Source organism: Staurois parvus, unplaced genomic scaffold (assembly GCF_062004578.1).
Source record: "Staurois parvus isolate SC_StPar_1 unplaced genomic scaffold, SC_StPar_1.0 ptg000438l, whole genome shotgun sequence".
Lineage (NCBI taxonomy): Eukaryota > Metazoa > Chordata > Amphibia > Anura > Ranidae > Staurois > Staurois parvus.
The window spans coordinates 5,817,108-5,843,546 of record NW_028318234.1 but is presented as its reverse complement, the minus strand read 5'-3'; the positions used below and the strand labels follow the sequence as shown (position 1 = coordinate 5,843,546).

Here is a 26,439-nt window from a genome sequence, read left to right as displayed (position 1 = left end):
ATCTGTCATTGATGAAGCAAGTCCAAATCCCATCGAAGGCAGCTGAAGCCCGAAAGGCTTTTCTTTGCAATACCTCGATATTCAGTGGCGTTATCATAATCATAGCAATTTTTCTTGACATCTAAAAGGTCTCCTGCTTATGATCATAGACGACAAGCTACTCCATTCTGGCATGGGTTTATCAGACAGCCTGGGAAGGCAGTGACGATCTCGCTACAAGCTGAAAAACTCCTAACGTCATCACATCCCCTGAGTGGCATCATCACGCAGCCTAGGCTCACAGTGCTTCATTAGTCAAGTCCCCACTTGCAGAATCTACTCTAAAAGGGGACCCCGGATGGTGACACGCCTGAGACACGCATATGAAATTTGAAGTATATACCCAAGGTGCGATTGGAAGGTGTAGGATTCTATCCCTATCTTGGCAATTGATGATCGCTATCTGATATCACAGGATAAACCTTACATGCGTTTTTTTGACGCACTTCTGGTGAGTGCGCAATTTTTACCTCAGATTCACCGTGTGATACACAGAATCTTATCCCACGCACCTACTAGGATCTATTGGATCCCCACGTTTGACCTAGTTTGGGACTTTTTCATCTCACTTAACCTCACCGCAGTGTGATTTGACATTTGCACTTTATTATATATATATTTTATATGTTATATATGCCATTTTACTATTATAGCGCTGCACCTTATATATGGTTTTAGATATATATGTTTATGTATAGATCTGTCACTCTGTTTGCCTTTTTAAGTCTGCCCATGAGAACCCAAAGACTTCATGCACACAGGCATATGAATTTGTGTTCCAGATATTCTGGATTATTTTCCACCAGAACTTGGCAGAAAAGCTGCCTCTATTGTTCATCATCAGGACCAGCCCAGCGACTTTGAAATAAAATGAAAAAAACCCTTGAGACATTGAAAACATTTGCCAAATCAAAAATGCCATACCATTTCTGTAAAGACCCGGTGAACCTTATTTACAATGCTGATTATACAAAAGATTAAACAAAATATTTACAGATAAACTGTGAACATTTCTGGAGCTTATAACGCTGGGGATTGAAGGTAATATAGATTTGAGGGGAGGGCGTTTTTTGTACACACAGTGGACTTCCTCTTAATCTCATTGTTGGACAACCCTAGCGGAAGCCCCTTTTAGTTATACAGAACATTTTGAAATGCTTTACATAGTTAACGACCATATTGATCATATACTCTATACAGTTATACCTTATGACTTATCTACGAAGGGTATTAACAGTGTATTCATAAAAACAAACGTAACTGTTGTACTGGCCCTTTAAGATACATTATAACAATAACCATTTTTATACTCCATTCAGATTTATCTTGTATACCTGGCTGAGCCAGGAGTGCAAGGATGCTATATTGACACTATGTGATAATACTATGGAGTCCTAAACATGATCTACAGTTCTATTTACACAAGTCTGTCTGCTACAGTGCAATATTCATGCAATAACAAAACCTATTTTATATACACTTAGAGCTATGTGCTAACTATCAAATATACATCATAATGTGAATATTTAATAGGGCAGGACTGGGATTAGTGTTTGAGAAACCAGATGAAGACACCATCGTTCACCTAACAACTTGTAATAGTGTTTTCTTAGTTGGCTTTGATATTTAGCAACATGAACAGTAGAATGAGCCATGGCTATAACTGGCAAAAAGGAAAAGTCCAGTGAAGCCTGTATGCTGAGGAAGGGTTTGGGTAGGTGCAGTATTCACCTTCAGGTTTTGTAACAATTGCCCCGTGAACTGTGGTCTTATCAGGTCTGTCTCTCAGGATACTATTCCTTAAGAGATCATGCAGAGGCCATGGAAGACCTATAGAAAAAGGGATATTCACAATGGAATATACACTATATGACGAAAAATTAGTGGACACCTGGCCATCATACCTATATGAGCTTATTAGACATCCAATTTCAAAACCATGCCCTCTCCGCTACACAAACACATGCGATCATGTGCACCTATAACAGCCTCCAATCTTCTGGGAAGATTTTTACAAGATTTTGGAGTAGTCCATCTATGGGAATGTGTGCTCATTCAGCCAAACAAGCATTCTAAGGTCAGGTACTAATGGCGAACTAGAGGACTTAACTTGGAAGTCATCTTTCCAATTCATTACAACAGTTTCCAATAGGGGTGCATTCAGGACTGTGGGTTATTGGAGTTCTTCCACACCAAACCAGTTCTTCATGGACCTGACTTTTGTGCTCTAGAACCCAACAATTTGTAAGGATGTCCACGTACTTTTAGCTATATAGTGTACTGGGCCATTTTATCACATACGTGGGCATTAATAAATGATAAAACTAGTGAGTCCACCGCTGAAAATTAAAAGGACATTTTCTATCTCCATAGAAAATAAAGAAATGTTACAAAAAAGGTTTTAAAATTATGTCCAAACTATGCCCTGCAAGAATGTATTTGGGTTTGCTCAGTTAGTGCCATTTTAAGTCTCTAGTTAAAACCATAAAAGAATGGACGGTGTTCTATAAAATAAGGAAACATTTTTTGTGAGTATTTCATTTTCTGAAAAGCTCAAGTAAAATCCCTTATTGTCCCTTTTATTAAAATGGTCATGTGGACAGTAAAGAGCCAAAGTAAAGAATTCTACCACTGGTTCTATGAAACCTACTTCAATGATCAGAGTTCCCCTTTAAGCGAAGCAGGAAAGCATCAGCTTTAGAGCTCAAACCATCAACTAATATTCTTAGTCATATTATCCACCTTTCATTCTAGTGACAGAAAAACTGACACCCAAGAACCTTCTCTTCAATGTCTTGCCTACTAAAACTTAAAATTCCTTACTTTAAATTATATTTACTATGTCAATCTGATAAAATTCTTAAAAACTGTTCATTCAAGTCTCAACCAAACTGGTGTCCTCACAAAGCACTATTTGCTTTGTGGTGTTGCATTTTTGAAGATTTAAATGGACCTTATACACACAAGCTAAGTAAATCCCTTAAATATCCCCAATAAAAATTCCCCAACCCTGCCATTTGAGATACCATTGCATGTATAGGCATACTACCAGTAAATTCACATTTTCATTAAAATGCCATCTTTCCAGCTATTGTCTACAATGAAGAAGTTTTTTCGGATTGTGCAAGATGCATCTGGTTTTTAGCGAACTTTGTGTAGAAGAAAACATCTCTTCCCTCCTACACGAAGATACCAGAAATGTAGTGTTTCAGTATATTTAAGAGGAGTCAAATTTTAGTAATGCCAATTTCCATCTGCTTCAAGATGAGAGTTAGATGCAGAAAAAAATCCAATTCCCATGTCAACAGATACCATTAAAAAGATACCTGGTATCATTCTTGCAATCCACCTTTCATTGCAACGTCTGTACAAACACACTGCAGGCTGAGAGCCCTTCTCCTGAACTTCTGGATGGATTGAGGGACACACTAGGTGATTCACAGCATATAACTCATCATTACTTGTTCAATCATCCTGTTTGTTCTGAAAGAGAGAAGATATTGACCATCCTATATGGGTTGGTTTGAGGGAGTCTTTGTTGTCCACTGGGGGGATTAAGAAATGTCTGGAGTTTACAGAGCAAGGGCTTCCAAAAGAAGCATTTTCACTTCCAATGGATGTAGGTGAACCTGGTGAATCCGCAGCCCAGGTATTAGGATGTCCCTGAGGTCTATAACCTGCAGATTCCACTATGGTATCTTCTGCAGGTGCCTGGTTGTCTATGGTCAAAGAGTTTATAGGTAGCTGCATTTGTGGCTTGTAACCACTGCTATCCAAAAAGTCACTTTCCAGCTCTTCTTCGGAGTTGGCCTGTGGTTGGTACATGGACTGAACATCTATATACACCACCTGGGAAGGAGTGGCCGACTCATCTAGCACTGGATTAGATGTATCTCCATGAACAGTGGGTTGACAATAAGAAACAACAATGTGATCATCATCAGGAGCCTCTGAACCATCTTCTGGAAGCTGACCGCTTTCGGACATTGGAGAATTCAGTTCCGTGTCCAGGATTTTTGGAACGGTGTAAAAGGACTCAACCACCTCAACACTGTTAGGGGTACATGGGTTCATCTCCAGTGTTTTAATAGTTTTGGTACCCTGGAAATAAATGGTAGACAGGAAGTTATTTGTCTGTCATGTAGTAATGTTTTACTTACAAGCTCCTCTACCAACAAGACACATATTCCTTCACTAACACCTATTTCTGCTCACTATAGATTTCATTAATATAGCTGCAATAATTATTTTCTCCCCAGTGCTGTGTCCTGGAGTTTTATCATTCTGCTGGCCTAGTTCTGGGCTAAATGATGCCCATCATCATTCAGTTCCTGTGAGCTCAGGAGGCAGCTATGAACCCACAGCTGGTCATAGCACCCTATACCTAAAGAACAATACTGCTAATAACAGCGCTGAGAAAACCCTTTGGCGCTATATAAACACTGTATAATAATAATAATAATAACAGCGATGACATCATTAAGACAACTCCGCATAATTGAGCACTGTCCACTACTAGACAAGAAAATAAGAAGGGACGCCTGTGCATTATATAATGGGCAAGAAGTTATCTTAAAAAGGTAAAACAAATAACAAACAGTAATCAAATATAATTTTTTGGATTGAGTAGAAGAAATTACAACCTCTGTTAGGTGTTTATTGCTTGTAAAGATAGGCAAGTAGTGTCATGCAAGTCTTGGAAACTTTTTCTTAGTAGAGCAATACAGGTTTAGAACCTCTGTCAGTATTCTTTTGTTGTCTGTGTCCCCGTTATGGGAATTTCCCCTCATTTTCTTTCAAGGTGACAGGTGTAAGGCAGAATAAGAAGTGAGGGGAATATCAATGAGTACACAGTATTTAAAAAAAATTAAAAGAAACATGGCAGGGACACAAACAGCATTTTAAATCAGGCAGAGGTTCAAATTCCCACCCCTTACCACCAGGTGTTGGCTGGAGTTGGGCATTTAAGGATCACCTGTGTGTCGTTTGACCTCTACTTTCTGCTTGGACTCATGAAGCTGCAGCACAAGAATGAGACCACATGCTTTGTATACACAAATGTTGTCTAGGACTTTTTAAACTTTTTTAAACATCCAATGAAAGTCAATTATCTTTATAAAATGTGTCCGCTGTTGTACAGCTTGCATTGGCGGCAGACTTACCTCGCTGACGTTCTTCTCAAACTGCAGAGCTTTGCTGTTTTCAGGGTTTGGAATATCTGGGTAGAAGGTTTCTTTGATCCTGTACAAACAGATGGCATGCCATTTTTGCATTAAAAACAAATAACTTCATACATACAGCATACACATAGACACACCCTATTCATGCTACATGTCAGCTGTGCCTTAAAGCAGAACTAAAGTCTCAATTTCAAAGACTGAGAGTAGGCAGACATGCAATGCCTCTCCTGCAATAAAATAAACCTCCCTGCCTGCTAACAGTCTTCTGTACACTGGGCTGTGCAAGGATCTGTGCCGCAATGACTGAACTCCTGAGCATGTGCAGGAGTGACATCATCTCATGATGGCCAATGAAAACAGCTGCAGCTTGGCACCCAGAAAAAAGTGGGTAAAAGATGCCAGCGCCGGCGAGGGACATTGGAACGTTGAAGGAAAGGCAAGTATCACGGACATTAGTTCCGCTAACTTCACATCAAAGACATAACAGTCATTGATGCATTAGAGAACATAACGTCAACTGTAACCCCTCAGCTGAAAGTGACCATTCTCTTTTGCTTTGCCTATGTTTTATTTTTATTTATTGTGACCAATTTCAGTCCTTACAGATCAGTGATCTGCCAGAGAGAATGGGGACATAAAGGAAAGCAATATGATGTGTTTTTTTCTAGACAGGATGTTATGTGAACCCTCAGATGAAAAATAAGTTGTCATGGTTATGACTTGCTGACATGACACTCATCGGAACCGAAGAAGTGACGTGGACAAGCTACGAGACATCTTCAACATTACAGAACAAGCCCAGTTGAATGGGACTCACTACTACTAGATATACCATGACCTGGATAAATGAAAACCCTCAGACACACTGTAAAGTGTTTTCTTTGTTACACTGTTTTGAAAAGGGAAAACTCCAAGCACAGTGCCAACAGCAGCCATAGCATGCTGGGGAAAAAATTATATATCATTCACAAGAAGTGTAAAATTGTCATTAAGCCAGAATCCTCTTCTGCAGATACCAAAGGACTGACCACACAGGCATTTCTTTACTTACCATTCTCTTTTGTGGTAGCATATGGCAATTGTGACTATACCGAGTACAACGGCGACAACAATGGGGATGAGAATGGCGAGGATTAAACCGACAGCTTTAAACAGAAAAAGAAAGAAATTTACACTTTGAATCTTTTTGGCATTTGGCTGCACAAATTAGGCTATATGTTTTCATGTATTATAAGCAATAGTAAAAATCAGCTTCACTTGTAAAGAATCACACACTCTGTATTACTCTCCGCGGCCTTCGACACAGTCGACCACCCCCTCCTCCTCAAAAAGCTACACTCCCTTGGCCTCAGAGACTCCGCTCTCTCCTGGCTCTCGTCCTACCTATCACAACGCTCCTTCAGCGTTACCTACAACGCTACCACCTCCCCCTCACTCCCCCTCTCTGTTGGGGTCCCTCAAGGCTCTGTCCTCAGGCCCCTTCTCTTCTCCATCTACACTTCCTCCCTTGGCCAACTGATACACTCTCATGGCTTCAACTACCAACTCTATGCCGATGACACGCAAATCTCTCTCCACCCCTCACCTCACCCCCTCAGTCTCCGCCCGAATCACAAACCTACTGAACAACTTATCAGATTGGATGTCGCTCCACTTCCTTAAACTGAACCTCTCCAAAACCGAATTCCTCGTCTTCCCCCCAGCCCGCACACCACCCCCCTCTGAGTTCTCCATCACGTCCAACAATGCCACCATCAGGCCTGCCCCACAAGCCAGAGTACTTGGGGTCATACTTGATTCCAATCTATCCTTCCAGCCCCAAGTCCAATCACTAACTAACTCATGCAGACTCCACCTCCACAACATCGCCAAAATGCGCACGTTCCTAACCCCGGAAACCACTAAGCAGCTCATCCACTCCCTCATCATATCACGACTCGATTACTGCAACTCCCTCCTCACTGGCCTGCCTCGCCACAGGCTATCCCCGCTTCAGTCGATCCTGAATACGGCAGCTAGACTCATCCACCTTACCAACCGCTCCGTTTCCGCCAACCCCCTCTGCCAATCCCTCCACTGGCTTCCGATTGCCCAACGGATCAAATTCAAAATCCTAACACTGACGTACAAAGCTGTCCATCATACTGCCCCAAACTACATCACCGACCTAATATCTAAATACCACCCAACACGCATACTCTGCTCCTCACAAGACCTCCTTCTCTCTAGTTCCCTGGTCTCCTCCTCCCATACCCACCTCCAGGACTTCTCCAGGGCGTCACCCATCCTCTGGAACTCCATACCCCAATCCATCAGACTATCACCTACTCTCCTCTCCTTTAGGCGCACCCTGAAAATCCACCTCTTCAGGGAAGCCTACCCCACCCCTTGCTAATTGCCGCCCTCCTCCACTCTTCCTACCACTCCATCCCCCACAGCGATCTCCTCCTGTGCCACTATCCCCTCCCTCCTAGATTGTAAGCTCGAAAGAGCAGGGCCCTTGAACCCCTCGTGTATCGCATTGTATTGTTATCGTACTGTCGCATGTTCTGTTTCCCATTGTAATGTACAGCGCTGAGCGAACTGTTGGCACTTTATAATTACTGTATAATAATAATAAAGCATTATTTTTCTATGAAATTATCACTGACATCAAAAATAGTAATAATAATGCTGACTATAGACACAACATATATATATATATATATATATATATATATATATATATATATATATATATATATATACACACACACACACACACACACTACAAAATATTGAAAGGGACACTTTTTAATCAGAGTATAGCATCAAGTCAATTAAATTCCTGGGATATTGATCTGGTCAGTTAAGTAGCAGAGGGGGTTGTTAATCAGTTTCAGCTGCTTTGGTGTTAATGAAAATACCAACAGGTGCACTAGATGGGCAACGAGACAACCCCAAAAACTTGAATTGTTTTACAGGTGAAGGCCACTGACATTTTTTTCCCTACTCATCTTTTTTGACTGTTTTTCACTAGTTTTGCATTTGGCTAGGGTCAGTGTCACTACTGGTAGCATGAGGCCATACCTGGACCCTACAGAGGTTGCACAGGAAGTCCAACTCCTCCAGGATGGCACATCCATACGTGCCATTGCCAGAAGGTTTGCTGTGTCTCCCTGCACAGTCTCAAGAGCATGGAGGAGATTCCAGGAGACAGGCAGTTACTCTAGGAGAGCTGGACTGGGCTGTAGAAGGTCCTTAACCCATCAACAGGACCGATATCTGCTCCTTTGTGCAAGGAGGAACAGGACTGAGCACTGCCAGAGCCCTACAAAATGACCTCCAGCAGGCCACTGGTGTAAATGTCTCTGACCAATCAGAAACAGACTTCATGAGGGTGGCCTGAGGGCCCGACGACCTTTAATGGGCCCTGTGCTGACTGCCTGTCTAGACAATGGCACCCTGACTGCCATTAGGTATCGGGATGAAATCCTTGGACCCACTGTCAGACCCTACGCTGGTGCAGTGGGTTCCTCCTGGTGCACAACAATGCCCGGCCTCATGCAGGCAGTTCCTGGAGAATGAAGGTACTGATACCATTGAATGGCCCCCATGCTTGCCTGACCTAAAGCCAACAGAACACCTCTGGAATATCATGTTTCGGTCCATCTGACGCCACCAGGTTGCACCTCAGACTGTCCAGGAGCTCAGTGACACCCTGGTCCAGATCTGAGAGGAAATACCCCAGGACACCATCCGTCATCTCATTAGGAGCATGCCCCGACAATGTCAGCCATGCATACAAACACATGGGGGCCATACAAACTACTGAGTACCTTTTTCATTTTTCAAATTCATAATTTTCATTTCCATCAAACGATGGGACATCCTTACGTTCCTAAAACATTACCCAGTCCATATCAGTATAGATATCCAGCATGAGAGTGTTCCTAGAATTTTTTTGAGCAGTATACATATATATATTTGTCTAACTGGGTAAAGTATACATATATCAATACCTATAAGAATCCACAAGGTCCCTATGCCGACTAACAATCTTCTCAGAAATACTTTGTAAAGTGCAGAAATTGAAAAAGAAGGCCTTAATAGCACTGGCACTGATAAGGTGTCATATGAAAACATATGTGACAGTTAAGTACACACCATTATCATTAGTTACAACACTGAATGATCTGATTGGGCCTTGCCCCCCTCTGGTATAGGCCTGCAGACCCAGTTGGTAATTTGTTCCACTTTGTAGATCTTCGATCTCCAATTTTCTTATAGCTGGGTCTGTGATATTCTTTAGTTTTGTCTCAGAGTGACGAACTTGGGAAAAACGAATAAAAGATGCGTTAACAGAAAACGTTAATATAATATGTCAAATAATCCGAATTCATGTTTTTCACTGGGAAAGGAAATGATAGGTAAATTCAAAATGAAAGAAAAGAGGGAAAGGGGAAAAGGAGGACAATGAGAGAAACAAATATGACATATGAGAGAGGGAAAAAAAGAGCAAAGAGAGAGAGAGAGAAAGTGGAGCCTCCGTTCACAATAGGTGCTTATACATGCATGTTATGCGCACATATAGGCATTTTTTTTAGTTTACAAATATTTTTGCAAGTGTACGCAAACCTGGGTGGGAGGAGAGGAGAACAGTTGTTGAGGCACAAAGATACATGAAAATGTTTGTGTTGCACATTTATAGGTGCTCCTAATGAAGTCTAAATGACTTGCAATAATGCATGACACAGCTACAAAAATATTCATGTACCTTGTTTGAGTGACTGAGCACAGAGAGATGTGAACAGCCTGTATTGAACAGAATAGGGTTTCTATTGCTGAGTGTTGTCACATAAAGGCTTAGGTGCAAAAACAGATATAAAAATGCCCAGGTGTGAATGGAAGACTGTGAGAGAGGTTTATGACATTTCCTTATTAAATAAATAATTACCCAGATCTCGAAACTTGGCAAAATAGGAATCGCTCTGATTTTTCACTACATAGATCAGATAACCCTGCAGAAACCCGCGTAGGTCATCTTCTGGAATAGGATCCCACTTCACCTGTATGGACTTTGATGTGGTCTCTTGGACAGTAAAATTTGGTGCCGCTTTGGGGGCTGTGAATGCAAAAAAATTGAAGATAAAATGTAAAACTTCTACAATACAGAAAAAGTAAGTAGCTGCTGTTTCAAAGGAACTCAAAATTGCATTCTGTTCTTGTGGCCAACAGGTTGTAGTAATGGTGACTGTGGAATGACTTACATAGTTCCTCTGTGTATGCGATGAGGCTTCGCAGCAGCTGAAACCTGTACTCTCTGCAGCCATACAGTGATACATTGTGTCGGACTCCAGCTAGCATTTGTTCTGAGAAAGAAATGACAAAAACTACAAATAAGTACATGAAAGTCGAAAGTCATCCCAATGAAAAGCAAACTGGGTCTAAAGTGGAGTTCCACCCAAAATTGGAAGCTCTGCTCATCTGCTTCCTCCCCCCTTCACTGCCACATCTGGCACCTTTTGGGGGGGAGGGGGAAGCGGGTACCTGGTTTTTACAGTACCCACTTCCAGCTCAATTCGTTGCAGCGAACTGAGCCAGAAGTTCACTGTCCCACCACCCTCTGGGAAACTCAACTGGCCCCAAAGAACTGCGGCCCATTCACAAAGTGCAGTGTGTTTCGCACATGTGTAGTAGGAAACCACCTGTGAAGCCGCAAGGCCAGTTTCACTTAGTCAAGATGGCGGCGCCAGCACCAAACAGCCGATTGAAGAACCGGCTTGGGGTGATGACACTGCTGGACCCTTAGACAGGTAAGTGCCCTAATCCTAAAAGTCAGCAGTTACAGTACATGTAGCTGCTGACTTATTTTTTTTTTGGGAGGGGGCAGAACTTTAAGGTAACAACAATGTTGATGTGCCAGAACCTTGTGATTTCTGCAAGTAGCTGCATTAATCGTAGGCCTAGCATGAACATGAGGACTTGACCTCAGCCAAAGTTGCGATGAAGCTTTGTTGCCTCCAGGCACTAAGTACCACCCCTTGTCAATGAGCTTTCAAATGACTGTACTTCTAATACATGCTGAAGTTCTGAGTGGAAGGGTCAGAGCTTCATATAAGAGAGCGTAGGGCTGTACTGGAAGCAGAAATTTAAGTATCATGTCCAGTCTGGGCCCAGGATTCACGGGGCTCCACAGGGTACAGTGAAAGACTAATCCAAGTACGGACGCAGCAAAATTTTTCTGTTCTTCAGCACTTCTTTTCCACTAGAAATATTTTAAGCCAGGTCACCTTCACTTTAAAATGTATTAGGGCCAATGCTAACATTCTGTCTAAAAGAAAGGTCTCTATACTCACAGGAACAGCATACTCAAAGAGGAGCTGGGAACTTACAGACTTGCATATGCAGGCAGCTTCCACACAGCAAGCCTTCCCTCATGGGCAATCAACAGTAAAGCCGGCCACAGATGGATCAAATTTTGGCCGGTTCAGCATGGACCGGCCAAGAATTGATCCATTTATGGGCAGGCCGATTATATCAAAGCCTATCCAGCAATAAACTTGGGTACAGCCAGCCTGTTGGATTTTTAGCATTCGATTGCTGCCTGAGGCTATAGCCGCTACCAGTAATAATTGTATTCTGCCAGCTAGTAAAGCTCCCTGCATTAACCCCCCCCCCACTGGCAGAATCCAATAGTGCTGTGAGAGGCAGTCAGTGTTGATGGGGGAATCCAAAGATTTTCTTTCCTTCCACACATGCCTAACTCAAGCTATAGAAATAAAGTAAGGAACGCCAGATTAAAATCAGATAAAAGAATCCAAGATAATTGTAAGTGTTAAAAAAAAAAGTCATAAAAACAGCCAATACATTTCAGGGCCAACACCACTCCCCCATTCATCAAGACTATGAGAATAAAATAAGAACACACTCAATGATGAAGATGATGTCTACGTTTGCATATGAATACATACTGAAAAAACTAGAACATCACATATAATCTGTTAATATGCGATGTTCTAGATTTTGTGGTATATAGTCATAACCCTGATGAAGGGGGGAGTGGTGTTGCCCCTGAAACGTGTTGGTTGTTTTTATCAACTGTTGATAGAAAAAAAGTGGGTGGAAATGAGAAATGGCAGTGGGTGGAGGGGATTCAAAGATATATAAATGTTGGCTTTTTAATCGAGAGCAAGTGTCTGAATGCAATGGTTTCTGGAACTCAATGAAAGCATATATTTCACATAAATAAAATGTATAGGCTGGCACCAGGAAGAACCTACTCTACAATGCAGGCCAACATAGGACTTCATATTTTTGGTATGTCCATCAAAACTGGGGGACAGTTGTGCTTCAACTTACGTGTGTGGATGAAAGCACTTGTCACGTGTGATGAAAACCTCTTCCACTGCAAGTCAGCCCATTGAAGATGGAAGGACGGCACCCATGTTACAAAGTAACCACAGCTAAAGTTTGAATCCGGACTCCAAGTAATGTTAATGCCGCTGCTATCTCCAATCGCTCTCTCCACCTCAACCTCTAAAGGAAGAGAAAGGCCAAAATTGTAAATGTAATCTCTAAATAAATGGTGTCTAGTTTTGTACAGTACAGTTGCGCGTATTCACCCTTCCTATAAATCTTATGGCATCGCAGTGCTGGTGATCTCCTGCAGTGTCTTTGCAGCCACTTCTTGTCTACCTGTAATCCAGCAATAGGGAGGAGCCGCAGTGTCCAGACGTCACACCGCTGAGGCCCACGCTGGTCCGGCGGCCATCTTGGAATCCTGTATATGGTTAGTGTTTGTTTTTTTACCTGCTACCTGCTGCACTTTTGGATTAATAAAAGTTTGAAACAACATCACACTATCCCGGCATCCTTTCTTGGGGGCTCTTGTTCTGAGCCCTACCACCCACAGAGTCTTATTAAAGAGAAGAGGTGTGAGGTGCCATTGATGACCCAGGAGTGAGTCCTTAGCAGGGATAGACGCCCACAGGATGATCCAGTTGACCCCATGAGATTTATGTTCTCAAAGCGCTACATTATTGTGCATCTGGTGAGTGCGTAATTTTAATATTTGATTATCACCAGAAGAATCTTTAAAGGATCACCCTTATTTGAGACTTCACGTCTAATTTCTATGCAAGGACTCTATCACTTTAATCACACCTATGATCACCTTTTATGTACATTTGCACCTTGTCACTTTAATTTACCACCAATAGTGGCACTTGCTTTTTGGATATTGATGACCTTCATATGGGTTCAGATCTGTCATTTTATGATTATTTATATTGTTATTTTTGGATTTAGATGACCTTAATATAGGTCTCGGATCTTTCATACTGTGTATTGCATTACATCCTGATATCATTATAGCGCTGCACCCCCTTTTTATATATTTGTAATCCAGCAATGGCGGCAAAACTTCTCAGGGCGGGTTTATTGATGGTGACAACAATGGCCCATTCCTGTGTCCAACCATAGGTGTTGAAACTGCCACTTGTCTCCATCTGAAGTCTAGGTGACAGGGTGACAATGCAGGAAAACCTTTAGGAGATGGGGACAAAGTGTTGTCACCCCATGAAAGGAAGTGCCTAAACAAGGAACTTCACAGCAGTATCTCCACGATTATGTAAATGAAAAACAGCTGATTTAGGGTCCATTCACACCAGTAGATTCTTTAGAATGCAGCAGCTGTGTGCGGTCTGGTCTGCTAAGAACCACTGGTTTGTACCGCACCGTCCCTTTTCAGTGCACTGTGCCTGCACACCACTATAACGCAGTGGTGTGAATCGGGCACGCAGGAGATGAGGCATTTTCCCTTGTCATGCAGTAGGACTGTGTTGGAATAACCGCCCAGTCCCACTGCATCTGGTGTGAATGGAGCCGAAAAGATGATGAAAAAGTGCCTCTGAAACTGACACTAACACATATTAAAGCTTATAATTAGATTTTCAATTTTTTAAACGAAAAGTGCTATATATTTTCAAGGGGCACATATTTTGAGCATTTAACTTGAGGTCATTTGAAAAGGAAAAAAGAAAAAAAATTGAGGAGTATTTTTCACCAGGAGAGGAAATCACAAACAGAGGTAAAAACATTGTCAGAAGTTGACCATACAAAGCACAGTTAAGGAAGATTAAAACCCAATAACTATTTTATTGAAAATATAGCAACTGTTCATGATAAACATTGCTTTACCAAAGTTGGGGTTCTACTTGAAAAAAAGAAAAGAAAAAGGCCTTTAAGTTAACCCCCCTGTCACACTGCCCTCTCCCTCCATCTTTATTATTTCCCCCTGCCATTCATTCCCCCATTTGAATTCCACTTCTATCTAAACACAACACCCCCTTGTCTCCTCTCTCAAATTTATGTAAATAACAAGACCTAATTAAAACCAGTTCACCCCTCCAACTCACTATTCCAAGACCACATATGCTCTATGGTAGGCCTATGGTTATCAGTTTCTGATTACTACTACTATTGCGCCCTCTCTGCTCCTTTGTATGTACTGCATGATCTACCCGCTTGAAACTTTTTTTGAGCAAGGTCTATAGATGTGTGATCCCCCAACCTATTTTTAGCTATCTGTAGTTACACTGCTTTGACTGTAACTTAAGTAATGAAAATGTAAAAAACCCTTTGCAACTGTAAATACACATATAATAAAAATCTTTGTATATTGTTTTAATAGGCTTAGGAGATTTATTCTGAAAATACAAAAACTACAAGTTTGCGATCACTATAAAAAAAATGTAAATGTATCTCTTTTTGTGATGGAGATCAAGTCAAACCAGATTTACTTACCACTTAGCAGTTGAACAGTGGTCATACTTGAAGGTGGTGATGATCCAGCTGAATTGATGGCAGTTACATTTATTTCATAATCCCCGTTATCCCCAGCAGGAAGGTTTATCTGGGTTCTGTTGGACTCTCCAGACAGGCGGATATACTGAGGTTTCTCGTTACTGTGGAGAGGTTTCCACTCTATGCTATAGAAGGTCACTTCTCCATTGGCTTCATAAGGCCGTAAATGCTTGAAAACAAACACACGTTTCACATAAGGTACGTTAGCTAAGCTAATTGCTATCAACAACACATATTTTAGGTTTATATGATGCAATAAAGTTGAATTCCAAGTATGGATATTTTTACATAGAGACAGCTTAGAACAATGTAAACATGTATATACTATACCTGGCCAATGCCTCTGGAAGCTGGAAATCACTGTAGTAGGCACTGCTACACCAGTGATCTCCACTAACATCCAGATCCAGTGCCAAGAGACTGTACTGTTGTATCATAAACCCAGGAGATGAGGAGCAGTGACACCACAATCCCCACCTCGTCCACACAGAGAATGCTTTGCATTCTGTGAAAAAACACAAAATGTTCTCTGAATAGCTCCCGAGCCCAGCAGGCAACCTCCTGGGTTCAGTAAGCAGCAGGGCAGAGATTCATAAACTAGCGGAGATCACTGAAGAAGCAGTGCCACCTACAGTGATTTACAGCTTCCAGAAGATTCCAGAATAATTTAAGAAAATCCCAAATTTTGATTTTCCCCAGCACAGTAATCAAGGGGGGGGATCTTCCAATGGTGACACTAGTTCTGGTGACCTGGGAGGCCCGGAAGAGATTCCCTTAATTTGCAGGGATTTCCACTCACTTCTTGCTTGGCTATGGGACAAAAAGTGAAGGGAAATCTCCCCAATGCAACACAGATGGTAAAAAATAAACTGAAAGCAGCTATTACCTTCTCTTACTCTATTCAAAATGAAAAAAAAAAAAAAGTTCTACATAAAAGTGGTAGTAAAGTCAGTTTTTGTACTTTTTTTTTTTTTTAATTTAAATATTTATTAGTTTTTCATATTATTACAAAAATTCCATAAGAAGAGACAACAATACATATAAATAATCCTTACATTTCTACCTTGCCCCTTCTAATAACTCTTTTCTTTCCCTCCCCTCCCAACCCTTTCCCACCCCCCTACCCCCTCCCTCCCCTCTGCACGTTCTACAATCTCTCGAGGCCCAATAATTTCTTAATTTATAGTTTTCTATATTTCTCTTTCAATCCGGATTTTTCCCATTTTTCCCATCTTGTATAGTATATTCCCATCCTATCTTCCTGCATATAGTAAGATTTTTCCATTCTACTAATCTGATTTACTCTATTGATCCAGTCTTCCTCCTTCGGCACCTCTGTTTTTTACCAGAACTTGGGTATCAACCCCTTTGCAGCATTTAAATAGTACCATACGCCTGATTCTTTATATTTATTTACTGTAGTCTCAACATTATGTAGGAGACACATCGTTGGGTCTAACCCTATGTCATTTCCAGTTATTATTTCTATTAAATTAACTATTGTCTTCCAAAAAGCCTGAATTTTCGGACATTGCCACCATATGTGAAACACCGTGCCCACCTCCCCACAACCTCTCCAACACATTTTTGAGTTCTCCCCACTCATCTTGTGCTCAATACTCGGTGTACTATGCCATCGTGTCAAACATTTATAATTAATCTCCACGTCTCTCATACTAACATTCTCGTGTATCAATCTAAATATCTTGTTCTGTTGATCTTCATCTAACACCACCTCCATATCTCTTTCCCATTTCGTTATAAAAATTAACTTTGTGTCTGTGTCTAGTTCTGTGAGTATTCTATAAATTTTAGCAATACCATGTTTCCCATCTCTACGTGTTTCTAACAACCTTTCAAACATATTCCACTCCTTTTTTAATCTCAGGGGTTTTGGTAGTTTTCCAATAAAACATTTTAACTGATGATATTTCCACTCGTCTATTCCAATAAAAATGTCTCCCTTCTTCTCTTTTAATTCTTTAAATTCCCCCTCTACCAGTACATCTCTCTGTTGGATATCTTCCCTTTTAAACCATCTCCCAGATATCTCATCCTTTCCTGGGGGAAAATAATCAGTATTTACAAGAGGCATTAATATAGAATTGAATTCCCATTTCATACTTTTGTGTAATTTATCCCATACCCTTAAAACATTTAAAGTGTAAATACTTGTGCTTTCTTCAATTCTTCTAAGATGTGCTGGGACCCATATCATCTTACTCAAACTAATCCAACTTAATTTATTTTCAATTTTTACCCAACTCTTCCCCTTATGGTTAAATGTCCAATCATAAATTCTTGCTAAAATTACTGCTTTATAGTATCTCTTGACATCAGGTAGTCCCATTCCCCCTTTCTCTTTAGTTCTACTCAATGTTTCGTATGATATTCTTGATTTTTTGTTCCTCCAGATGTATCTTGTTAACATTTTTTTCATTATCTTAAAAAAAGCCTCTGGGAGTTTGATTGGAACCATTTGGAATCTATACAGTATTTTAGGTATGATTACCATTTTAATTAGGTTTATACGTCCTATCCATGATGGGTTTCCTCCTTCTAATATTTTTAATTCTTCCTTGGTCTCATTTATCAAAGAAATATAGTTTAATCTATACAGTTGTTTATATGAGATAGCAATTTTTATTCCTAGGTATTTTAAATCTTTTTCTCTCCATGTAAAGGGGAATTCTTTTTGTAGCTTTTCCTTTTCACTCTTTGGTATATTGATGTTCAAGATCTCTGTTTTTGTTGGATTAATTTTTAAATTTGATAGATCACCATATTACTTCAAGATCTTCATTATATTTGGTAATGTTATTCGGGGGTTTTCTACATAAAACAATAGGTCGTCCGCAAAGGCCGCTACTTTGTGTTCTATATTTTCTCTCTGGATTCCCTTTACCGCTCCACTATTCCTTATCGTAGACAACAGGGGTTCCAATGACAGAACAAACAGCAGGGGGGACAGTGGGCAGCCCTGTCTTGTTCCATTGGACATCCCAATGGATTCCGACCTCTCCCCATTTACCGTGATAATTGCGGTGGGCTCCCTATATAATTTACCTATCCACTCACGCATTCTCTCTCCAATCCCCAACACTTCTAAGTTGTCCATCATGCAGCCCCAGTCCACTCTATCGAACGCCTTCTCGGCATCAATCGACAATAGTACCACCGGGGCTTTCCCTTTTCTACTTTTCTGAATGAGCATCAGAGTTCTCAACCCGTTGTCTCTACCCTCTCTCCCTGGGACAAAGCCCACCTGATCTCCGTGTATCCATTCAGGCATTAAATCTTTCAGCCTATTTGCTAGAACCTTTGCGTACAACTTAGTATCGGTGTTCACTAATGAAATTGGTCTATAGCTAGAACACTGGGAAGGATCTTTTCCCTCCTTTCTCCCCTCCATCCCTCCTCCCAGGTCGTTCATATACTTCTTCAGCTTAGGTAACAATATTTCACTATATTTCACTATATTTTTTATAGTACTTAACTGTATACCCATCCGGTCCTGGACTTTTTCCACCCCCTGTACTTCTTAATGCTGCTTTTATTTCATCCTGGGAAATTTCCGCATCCAAGGAGTTCAATTGTATTTCACTTAACTTTGGTAATCCTGCATTTTTTAAATATATCATCCTTTTTTCGTTAATATCCTTTTCATTTTCTTTTGAAGAGCCATGGGGACTAATATTATACAATTTTCTATAGTATTCCGTGAACACTTTAATAATCTCTTTGGTTGAATAAACCAACTCCCCCTTAGGATTTTTTTATCCTTTCTATATAATTTCTATTTTTCTTTTTATTCAGAGCTCTCATTAAGTATTTTCCTGGTCTGTCTCCCCATCTATATCTTTCATTTAGTACTTTGTTATATACTCTTCTCCTCTCCTCGTCCATCAATCTCTCTAACTCATCTTTTTTATCCATTAACTTCTGTCTTATTTCTCTTGTTATTTTCTTCTTTTGTATCTGCTCTAAATCCAGGATTTCTTTTAGGAGCCCACTAACCCTCTCTCTTCTTTCTCTTTTCTTCCTTGCTCCCATCGCAATCAGGATACCTCTTATATATACCTTGTGGCTTTCCCATACTGTGCCTGTCCATACTTCCTCTGTCTCATTCTCCTTAAAATATAGCTTGATCTCTTCCCCAATCTTCTGAGCTATGTCCTCATCCAAAAGAAGAGCCTCATTTAACCTCCATCCTAGACCTCCCGTCCACGTCTTCCCCATCCCATTTTCATTATGACGGGCATGATCCGAGAATGTACTCATCTCTATTTCTATTTTAACCAATAGTTCTATGAGTTGATCTATTAAAATATAATCCAACCTCGAGAATATCTCATGTGCATTAGAGAAGAAGGTATAGTCTCTGTCTCTCATATGCATTATTCTCCAAGTGTCCACCAGTTGGTACTCATGGATCGCTTTCTTCAAAGCTCTCAGAGACCTACCCCCTTCTCTCTGCACAGGGGAGGTTGCATCCTTTTGGGGGTCCATACAGAGATTTAAATCTCCTGCTACTATCAAACGCCCTTTTTTGAAGTCTATCAATTTTTTCAACAGACCCTTCAAATAGATCTCCGGCTTTTTGTTGGGGCAATATATATTGGCTAACGTACACTCGATTCCCTGTAATTTACCTTTCAAAAACAGGAATCTCCCCTCCGGATCGGTCCTTCTATCCTCCACCTCAAATCTCATGTTCTTTGCCAACCCTATTGCCACCCCTTTTGCTCTTTTAATTGGAGAGTCAGCGTAATACCATGTTGGATAATATTTGGATTTTAATTTCACATTTGACTCTATCTCAAAATGTGTTTCCTGTAAAAATACCACTGACGTTGCCCTGTGATGTAACTCTTTAAACAACTTAAATCTTTTCCCAGGACAGTTCAACCCATTCACATTATATGTTATAAACTGTATTTCTTCCATCCTTCTTAATTCTGTCTATCTCTCCTCTAATACGCCTCCTCCTATTAGGCCCTTCTATCGTGCAGCATGTTAACCCCACCTCCCCTTCCCCCACTCCCTCCCGCCCAACCCCCATCTCCCACTCCCACCCCCCATCCCTCCCACCCTCTCTTTTTCACCTACCCATTTTTAGGCTTATAAACTGCCTACAAATCATTTGTGGATCTGTTTCCACCATTGATTTAAAACTTAGGGCGTAAGCTCTGCCCATGTACGGCTCGCCTCTCCTCCGACCCCCCCAGATCCCCTCTCTCTATCATCTAGGCTCAAGAAGAATCTTTACTTCCCTCCCTTAACCGGAGCGTTCTGAAGGACCTCAACATCCGGAGGGGAGAGACCAGGGGCGAGAGAGGGAAATGGGAGAGAGAAAAAAAACAAAAAAAAAAACACACACATATTTTCTACTTAATTCTCCCTCCTTTCCCTCCCCAACCCCGAGGCCTCCCTCCCCCTCCCCCCTCCCCGCTGCCAGTCCTCTTTTCTTGTATCATCTGTATCTAATTTATCTTCTTCTTCTTCTTCCCACCCCGCTATCTCCATTCTTTGTAAATCTAGTCTCTCGCAAAAATCCCTTAGTTCCTCCGGAAATCTCAAATAAGCTGTGACCCCATTTTTCCAGCCAATTAGAGATGCTGAGGTACCCAATCTATACTGCACATTCTGTTTCCTCATTTGCTCCAACAGGGGTCTCAGGGATCTCCTTCTCCATAGGGTCTCTGCTGTTAAGTCTGCATAAATTTGGATAGTCAAATCTCCATACTTAATTAATGATCTTCCCTTGGTCTTCTTCCAAATCTCATCTTTGACCCCAAATTTTTGGAACTGGACAATTATGTCTCTCGGTCTTTCCTTCTCAGTAGCCTGTTTGAACTTTCCTATTCTAAACACTCCATCTAACTTGATCCCATCTGTTTCAGGTCTGTCTCTTATGGAGTTCAAGATTTTTTTTTAACTAGTTCATATAGTGTTTCGCCTTTTGCAGTCTCTGGGATTCCTCGTACTCTAAGGTTACACCTTCTTTCTTTATTTTCTTGAGCTTCCATTCTATAGATCAATTTTTTCTGGGTGTTTTCCAATTGGTTTATTTTTTTCCTTAGATTATCTATGTTTTGGGCCTGGATTTTAACTTTCTCCTCTGTTTCTTACATTCTTGATAGGAGATGCCCTAAATCATTTCGAATAGCTGTCATTTCATGTTTTATCGTTTTTTCCAAATTTTGAAACATTTCTATCATCTCCTTCTTGTTTGGTACTTGTAGTTCCCCATAAGATTCTTTTTTTCCCGAGCCATCCACTATTTGTTGGCTGCAGCTGCTATTCATGCCCAATGATAATCTAGGACTATTACCTGAACTAGTGTCCATTTCCCCTTTTGTGCTTGCGCCTTGGGCCCTTTCTGGCGTAATATTTCCATATGATGTAAATTTCTTTATTGTTCCTGTTTGAGACCCTTTGGGCCCTGCTCCCTTGGGACCTTTATTCTTCATATCCTCTGAAAATCCCTTTTTTTAATTTTTTCTTTCTATATTCTCAAGATGGGATTATACTGCTCCTTTATAATTTCTGGACCAGACAGACTTGCGATTTTTTATGTGTTTTATTCTCCTAGGACACCTGGGCCTCCTCTCTTCTTCTCTTCTAACCCCTGGGAATCCTCCCCTCCCCTCTTTCACCCCTTGGTCTCCTATGTCACTCAGGGGTCCACAACACAGTAAGCCCCCAGTAGCTCTCACTCACCCTTCCCTTCTCAGGATGGTGGCCCCATGCTTGTGCGGAGGGCCTTCACTGCTGCTCAGTCCTGGGGGGGGGATTCCTCTGGGTTTCCGATGCTGTGTTTCTTTTTTTTTTTTTTTCTCCTTAGGGTTCATCCCAGGGAGGCAGGATGGGTCTCCTGGTATTCCTGGGTCCACCTGACCCAGGATCGGACAGCCAGCCAGGGGGTATAGACAGCAGTGAGCCGGCGTCTCCCTGTCACATCAGGAAGGCAGCCGGCTTCCTCTTTCCCCCAGGGATCCTCTGCGGCTGGTCACGTGGTCCCGCAGCGTCACCTCTCCTCGTAGCCGCACGGCTCTCCCACTCATGTAGCGCCGGGGGAACCGGCGTATCACTGCAGCCTCAGACCTGCTCCCATCTCCGGCTTTCCGGGTTCCACTCCCAGCCCTCCAGCGAGTCAAGACTCTCCTGCTCCCTGTCAGCCTTCGGCCGGCCGGCTTCCCTGCTTCCCAGGGGTGCACCGCGGCTGGTCACGTGCCCCGGCCACGCCTCCTCGTCTCCCGGCAACCAGGCTCAGCGTCCCAGCCTCTCTCCACTGCTCTCCAGCTCCCCGGCTCCTCCAACCGCGGGCCGCCGCTCATCCAGGGAAGCCCTCCAGGCCGAGGTAGGTCTCAGCCATCTGGAGCTCCACACCTCTAAGGGGAATTGAGGCCAAAAATAGGGGGGGGGGGTCGGTCAGAGGAGACTCGTGCGAGAGCTCCTACCACGAGTTCTCCGCCGCTGCCATAGTCAGGCTCCGCCGTCAGTTTCTGTACTTGTACCTACAGGTAAGCCTATAATAAGGTATTACTTACTGTAAATATTTGCAAGAGAACCGGCGCTCTGAAGGAACGGCGTGCCCCTGCCATTCCTTCAGAACTGTGCGCTGCAGAAAGTGATGTGCGCGGGAGTGATCTCATTCAAGCCTCCGGAGCCCACAAAGCTGGAAGAAGGACCAAGTGAAGATGGTAGCCTTGTCAGCAGTGACAGTGCACCACTGGAGGGCTTTGTTTTAAGGTAAGTATCACGTACTGCGATGCATACTAGCACATTATGCCATTGCCCTGCAGGTTTTTTTTGTTCTTTTTTTTAATAAGGTTGCAGTTTACTACCGCTTGAAGGGAACTAAAGTTCTCAAAAACTCTTGAGTTTGTATATATGTAATTCTTGTTAAAAAAATAACCTTTCGCAAGTCCTGACAATTAAAACCAACATATGTGGATAAAATCCATCCATCTGAGCGTGATCCCTCCCTCTTCTGCCTATCATCCAAACAGGCTGCCCATTCCGTTCAAGAAGAAAAAAAAAAGGAGATGCAAGGTGAAGGGGCCAAACTTGACTATTGCAGGAAACGTTGACAATGAGGCTCTATGCACACGGGGTGTTTTGATAATGCTGGCAACGTTAGCTGTGTAAAGTCACGTTAAAAACGTAAGTTTTTCAGCTTTATTTAGCATTTTTGCATTAGTGTTTAGCAGCGTTTTGACGCGTTTAGCAGGGTTTTGACATGTTTGGACTTTTTTTAAACCAAAAAAAACGCAAAGATGCCGGTCTGCAGCATTTTACAGCGTTTTTCAGCCTTCGAGCGTTTTTACAGCTAAAAAACTCTAGAAACCCACTAGACCTTGGTATTTTTCCAGCCAAAAAATGTTGATTCCAGTCTATGTGTACATAGACACATAGGATAACATGCTGGGGGGTTTACTGTCTGTAGAAAAAAAATGTCAAAAGCCAAAAAACAACCCCTGTAAAAACATCCAGTGTGCATGAGGACTTACATACATGTGATTACCAGTTTCACTATGTACGACTTCAACTTCTATCTGACTTTAGTTTACTTTAGTGATCACCTATGTTGTAAAAACTCTACCCTGGAATGAATGGCCCATATTCCAGCAAACATATATGGCCCATATTCCAACAACTATACATGATAATGCCTTGATAAATCTCTTCAAGAAATGTTTTAGAAAACTGGCAGAGATCCATGCTGATAAGTCATCAAGGAGATTAGAAAATATGCGCACACAGAGACTGTATATAGGCAATGATTAGAGATAAGCGAGGGTTGTGTTTGGAAAACTCCAAAGAAGTGTAACCATGATACAAGATAACCAGCTTTTAGAAATACCTTCCAATAGACTGCTATAGAACAGTTCTCTGGGGTGTGTATCCGTTCTGTCCAGATTTCCAGCTTTCTTGAAGGTGCTGCAAAGTTCAAAAACACAATTTAATAACAGCGGATACACTAAAACAAATGGATATCAGACCGGTTGATGGGGAGGTTTACGGTTTATGCAAACTACTAAAAAATTTAACAGTAAACTTAGATTCTTTGACTTTGCAGCACATTTCTATGTTTGCTGTCAAACTGGGATAACACCTAATTTGTATTTTTTACATGTTCCCATGCACAAAAATTAAAAACCACCTTTTTACTTTTTTAAATATCATACTTTGCTTTCCCGTTCTATGTAATGTTATTGAGGTGGCTAGAGCTATGTTTACCATAATTACCCTATCTGTGCTGGCAGATCTCATTATCAGTTGGACCTGACATGCAGGGCTGTCTGTTCTAAAAAAGGGTTAAGGATGTCAAGGTATGTTAATATTTTTTTTTTAATTTTTAATTAAACACACACACATATACATACATATACATAAATATATATATATATATTCACACATAATCCTGCCTGAGGTCTTAAGGGAGACATGTACTATTTGCAGTGTACCTGCTGCCAAAGTCTTGTGATTCTTTTCTTTGCTCCAATTGCTCCATTTCCAGAAATGATCATACGACGAACAGCGAACACGAATATAGTAGTTGGTGAATGGATGCAGGTTATTAAGAGGATAAGTGTAGAATGTACTATCTGCTCCTTTCAAGGTAATGTTACGCTGTAAAAAAAAAAAAATAAATAAATATATATATATATATATATATACATACAAAGATAGTAAGCAACTAAGATTTTTTTTTCTTTTTTAGAAATGGAAAAAGCTTTCATCCTGTTCCTGGCTTCAATGCCTAGTGAGATACGTACAAGCATGTAGCCAGTGAAATCAGTCTAAACTGGATCAGTGACTCTGTGCTAGCAAGGCCAGAATTGGGAAGGCAGCCCTATTGTTTCCCCATCCCCTTCAGGAAGCAGTCACCAGTTAAAGTCCAACCACTGTCCAGCAAATGTGGCAGTTAGAGGGATGACACAAACCATTTATCACTGACAGGGGTGCTTAAAATGGTCAGCTTTTATTCATTTATGTAAAAGTTTTATCTCAAAAGGGAATCCCATTCATTTGTTTGAAAAAAACAAACAAACAATCTATGGCTGGCTTTATTCTGCTACTGCATCCAATACTAGCCTCTCCCCCAATTGACAAGGGGTTCTTTGTGTTTAAAGGAGAAGACCACCTTTTGTAACATGTTACACCCGTAATCAGGGTGTATCATAAGTAAAATGTTACTGTTACAGCAGCCCTCATACCCCATCCCCTGCTGTGAGAGCAAGCAGGGGATCTTCTCTCCACATTCGCTGTCACAATTTAAAAAAAACATGGCTGTGTGGGGCTCTGCCGACCCAGCTGCATTATTCATTCCCAGAGTTCTGTGAATGAGTGAACTACAAGTACCAACATCCTTTGCAGCTGTCAGCTTGTAGTTCTCAATGATTTGCTAGGGTGTTATTAAGCACTCTACATAGTTCGTTGATGCTTTCTGTCATTGTGTAACTTCCTGCCCGTATAAGGTATGGGCAGATAGATAAACCAACCATCTGCAGGAGCCTGAGATTGCACTCACAAACTGCTGATCATGAGTGCAATGCTTTGCAGGCTCCTATTAAAAAAAAATAATAAATGCACTTTTTTTTACCTGCAAAAAAATATGCAATTATATTTTTTGATTTTTACAAAAGGTGGACTTATCTTTTAATTAACTCCTTTATGATGAAGGGATGCACATATGCAGCCTCACCGAAGTGGGTCTTTGTCCATGGGGGCCGCATATGTGCGTACCTGTGTTTGTGTTGGAATTGAGAAGTCACCAAAAGTTCCAAGTCCCGTACTAAAGATCAGGAGCTAGGAGGACTGGCTCTCAATCACAATATTGATGTGATAGAAGGCAGAGACGTTCTATGTCATTTTTTTCCATAAACTATAGTTACAGTTTTTAGGATTTAATTTCTGATCGATTACTGATCGGCCATTAATTCTGACTGTGGTAAAACATGTTACTAGAAGTAAACAATTAAGTGAATAATGACCATAGGGGATGATTCTACAGCGCTAAGGAAAAATAATATTTACCCTTTCCACCTGTCCGTGTGTTTTCCTGATTTCAGTCTCACATAGGAGATTAATGGAAGTATAAGTGCCGGGTAAACGCCATGAAAGGGACACATCAGTTGAGCTGAGGTCACGGATCCCGACACTCTCCACCGGAAACGGACAAACTAGGAAAGAACACAAAACACAAAGGAGATTCATAACTAACCACCTTTTCAGAAAACACATGTAGAAGGAAACAGATTTATCAGTGCTTCAATTTATGTTGTTTAACTGACCTTCTTAGTTAAATATTTAGAACTGTTTAAGATAGCGACCTGAAGAAAAATGTGCAGAATTGAAGCGCTGA

The 26,439-nt window shown here is 41.3% G+C and overlaps 1 protein-coding gene across 1 annotated transcript in view; it reads right to left on the bottom strand.

Moving 5' to 3' along the window:
- Positions 1-834: 834 nt before the first annotated feature.
- LIFR (LIF receptor subunit alpha) overlaps positions 835-26,439 on the bottom strand; it is a 147,586-nt gene continuing 121,981 nt past the window's right edge. The window contains exons 10-20 of the mRNA XM_089687828.1: positions 26,112-26,257; positions 24,539-24,704; positions 23,935-24,011; positions 15,006-15,234; positions 12,561-12,737; positions 10,469-10,570; positions 10,156-10,323; positions 9,366-9,530; positions 6,271-6,364; positions 5,202-5,280; positions 835-4,140 (exon numbers count right to left, since the gene is read on the bottom strand). Of these exons, the coding sequence (XP_089543954.1) occupies positions 3,505-4,140; positions 5,202-5,280; positions 6,271-6,364; positions 9,366-9,530; positions 10,156-10,323; positions 10,469-10,570; positions 12,561-12,737; positions 15,006-15,234; positions 23,935-24,011; positions 24,539-24,704; positions 26,112-26,257 (2,039 nt within the window). The 3' untranslated portion in view covers positions 835-3,504. The remainder of the gene's footprint in view (positions 4,141-5,201; positions 5,281-6,270; positions 6,365-9,365; positions 9,531-10,155; positions 10,324-10,468; positions 10,571-12,560; positions 12,738-15,005; positions 15,235-23,934; positions 24,012-24,538; positions 24,705-26,111; positions 26,258-26,439) is intronic.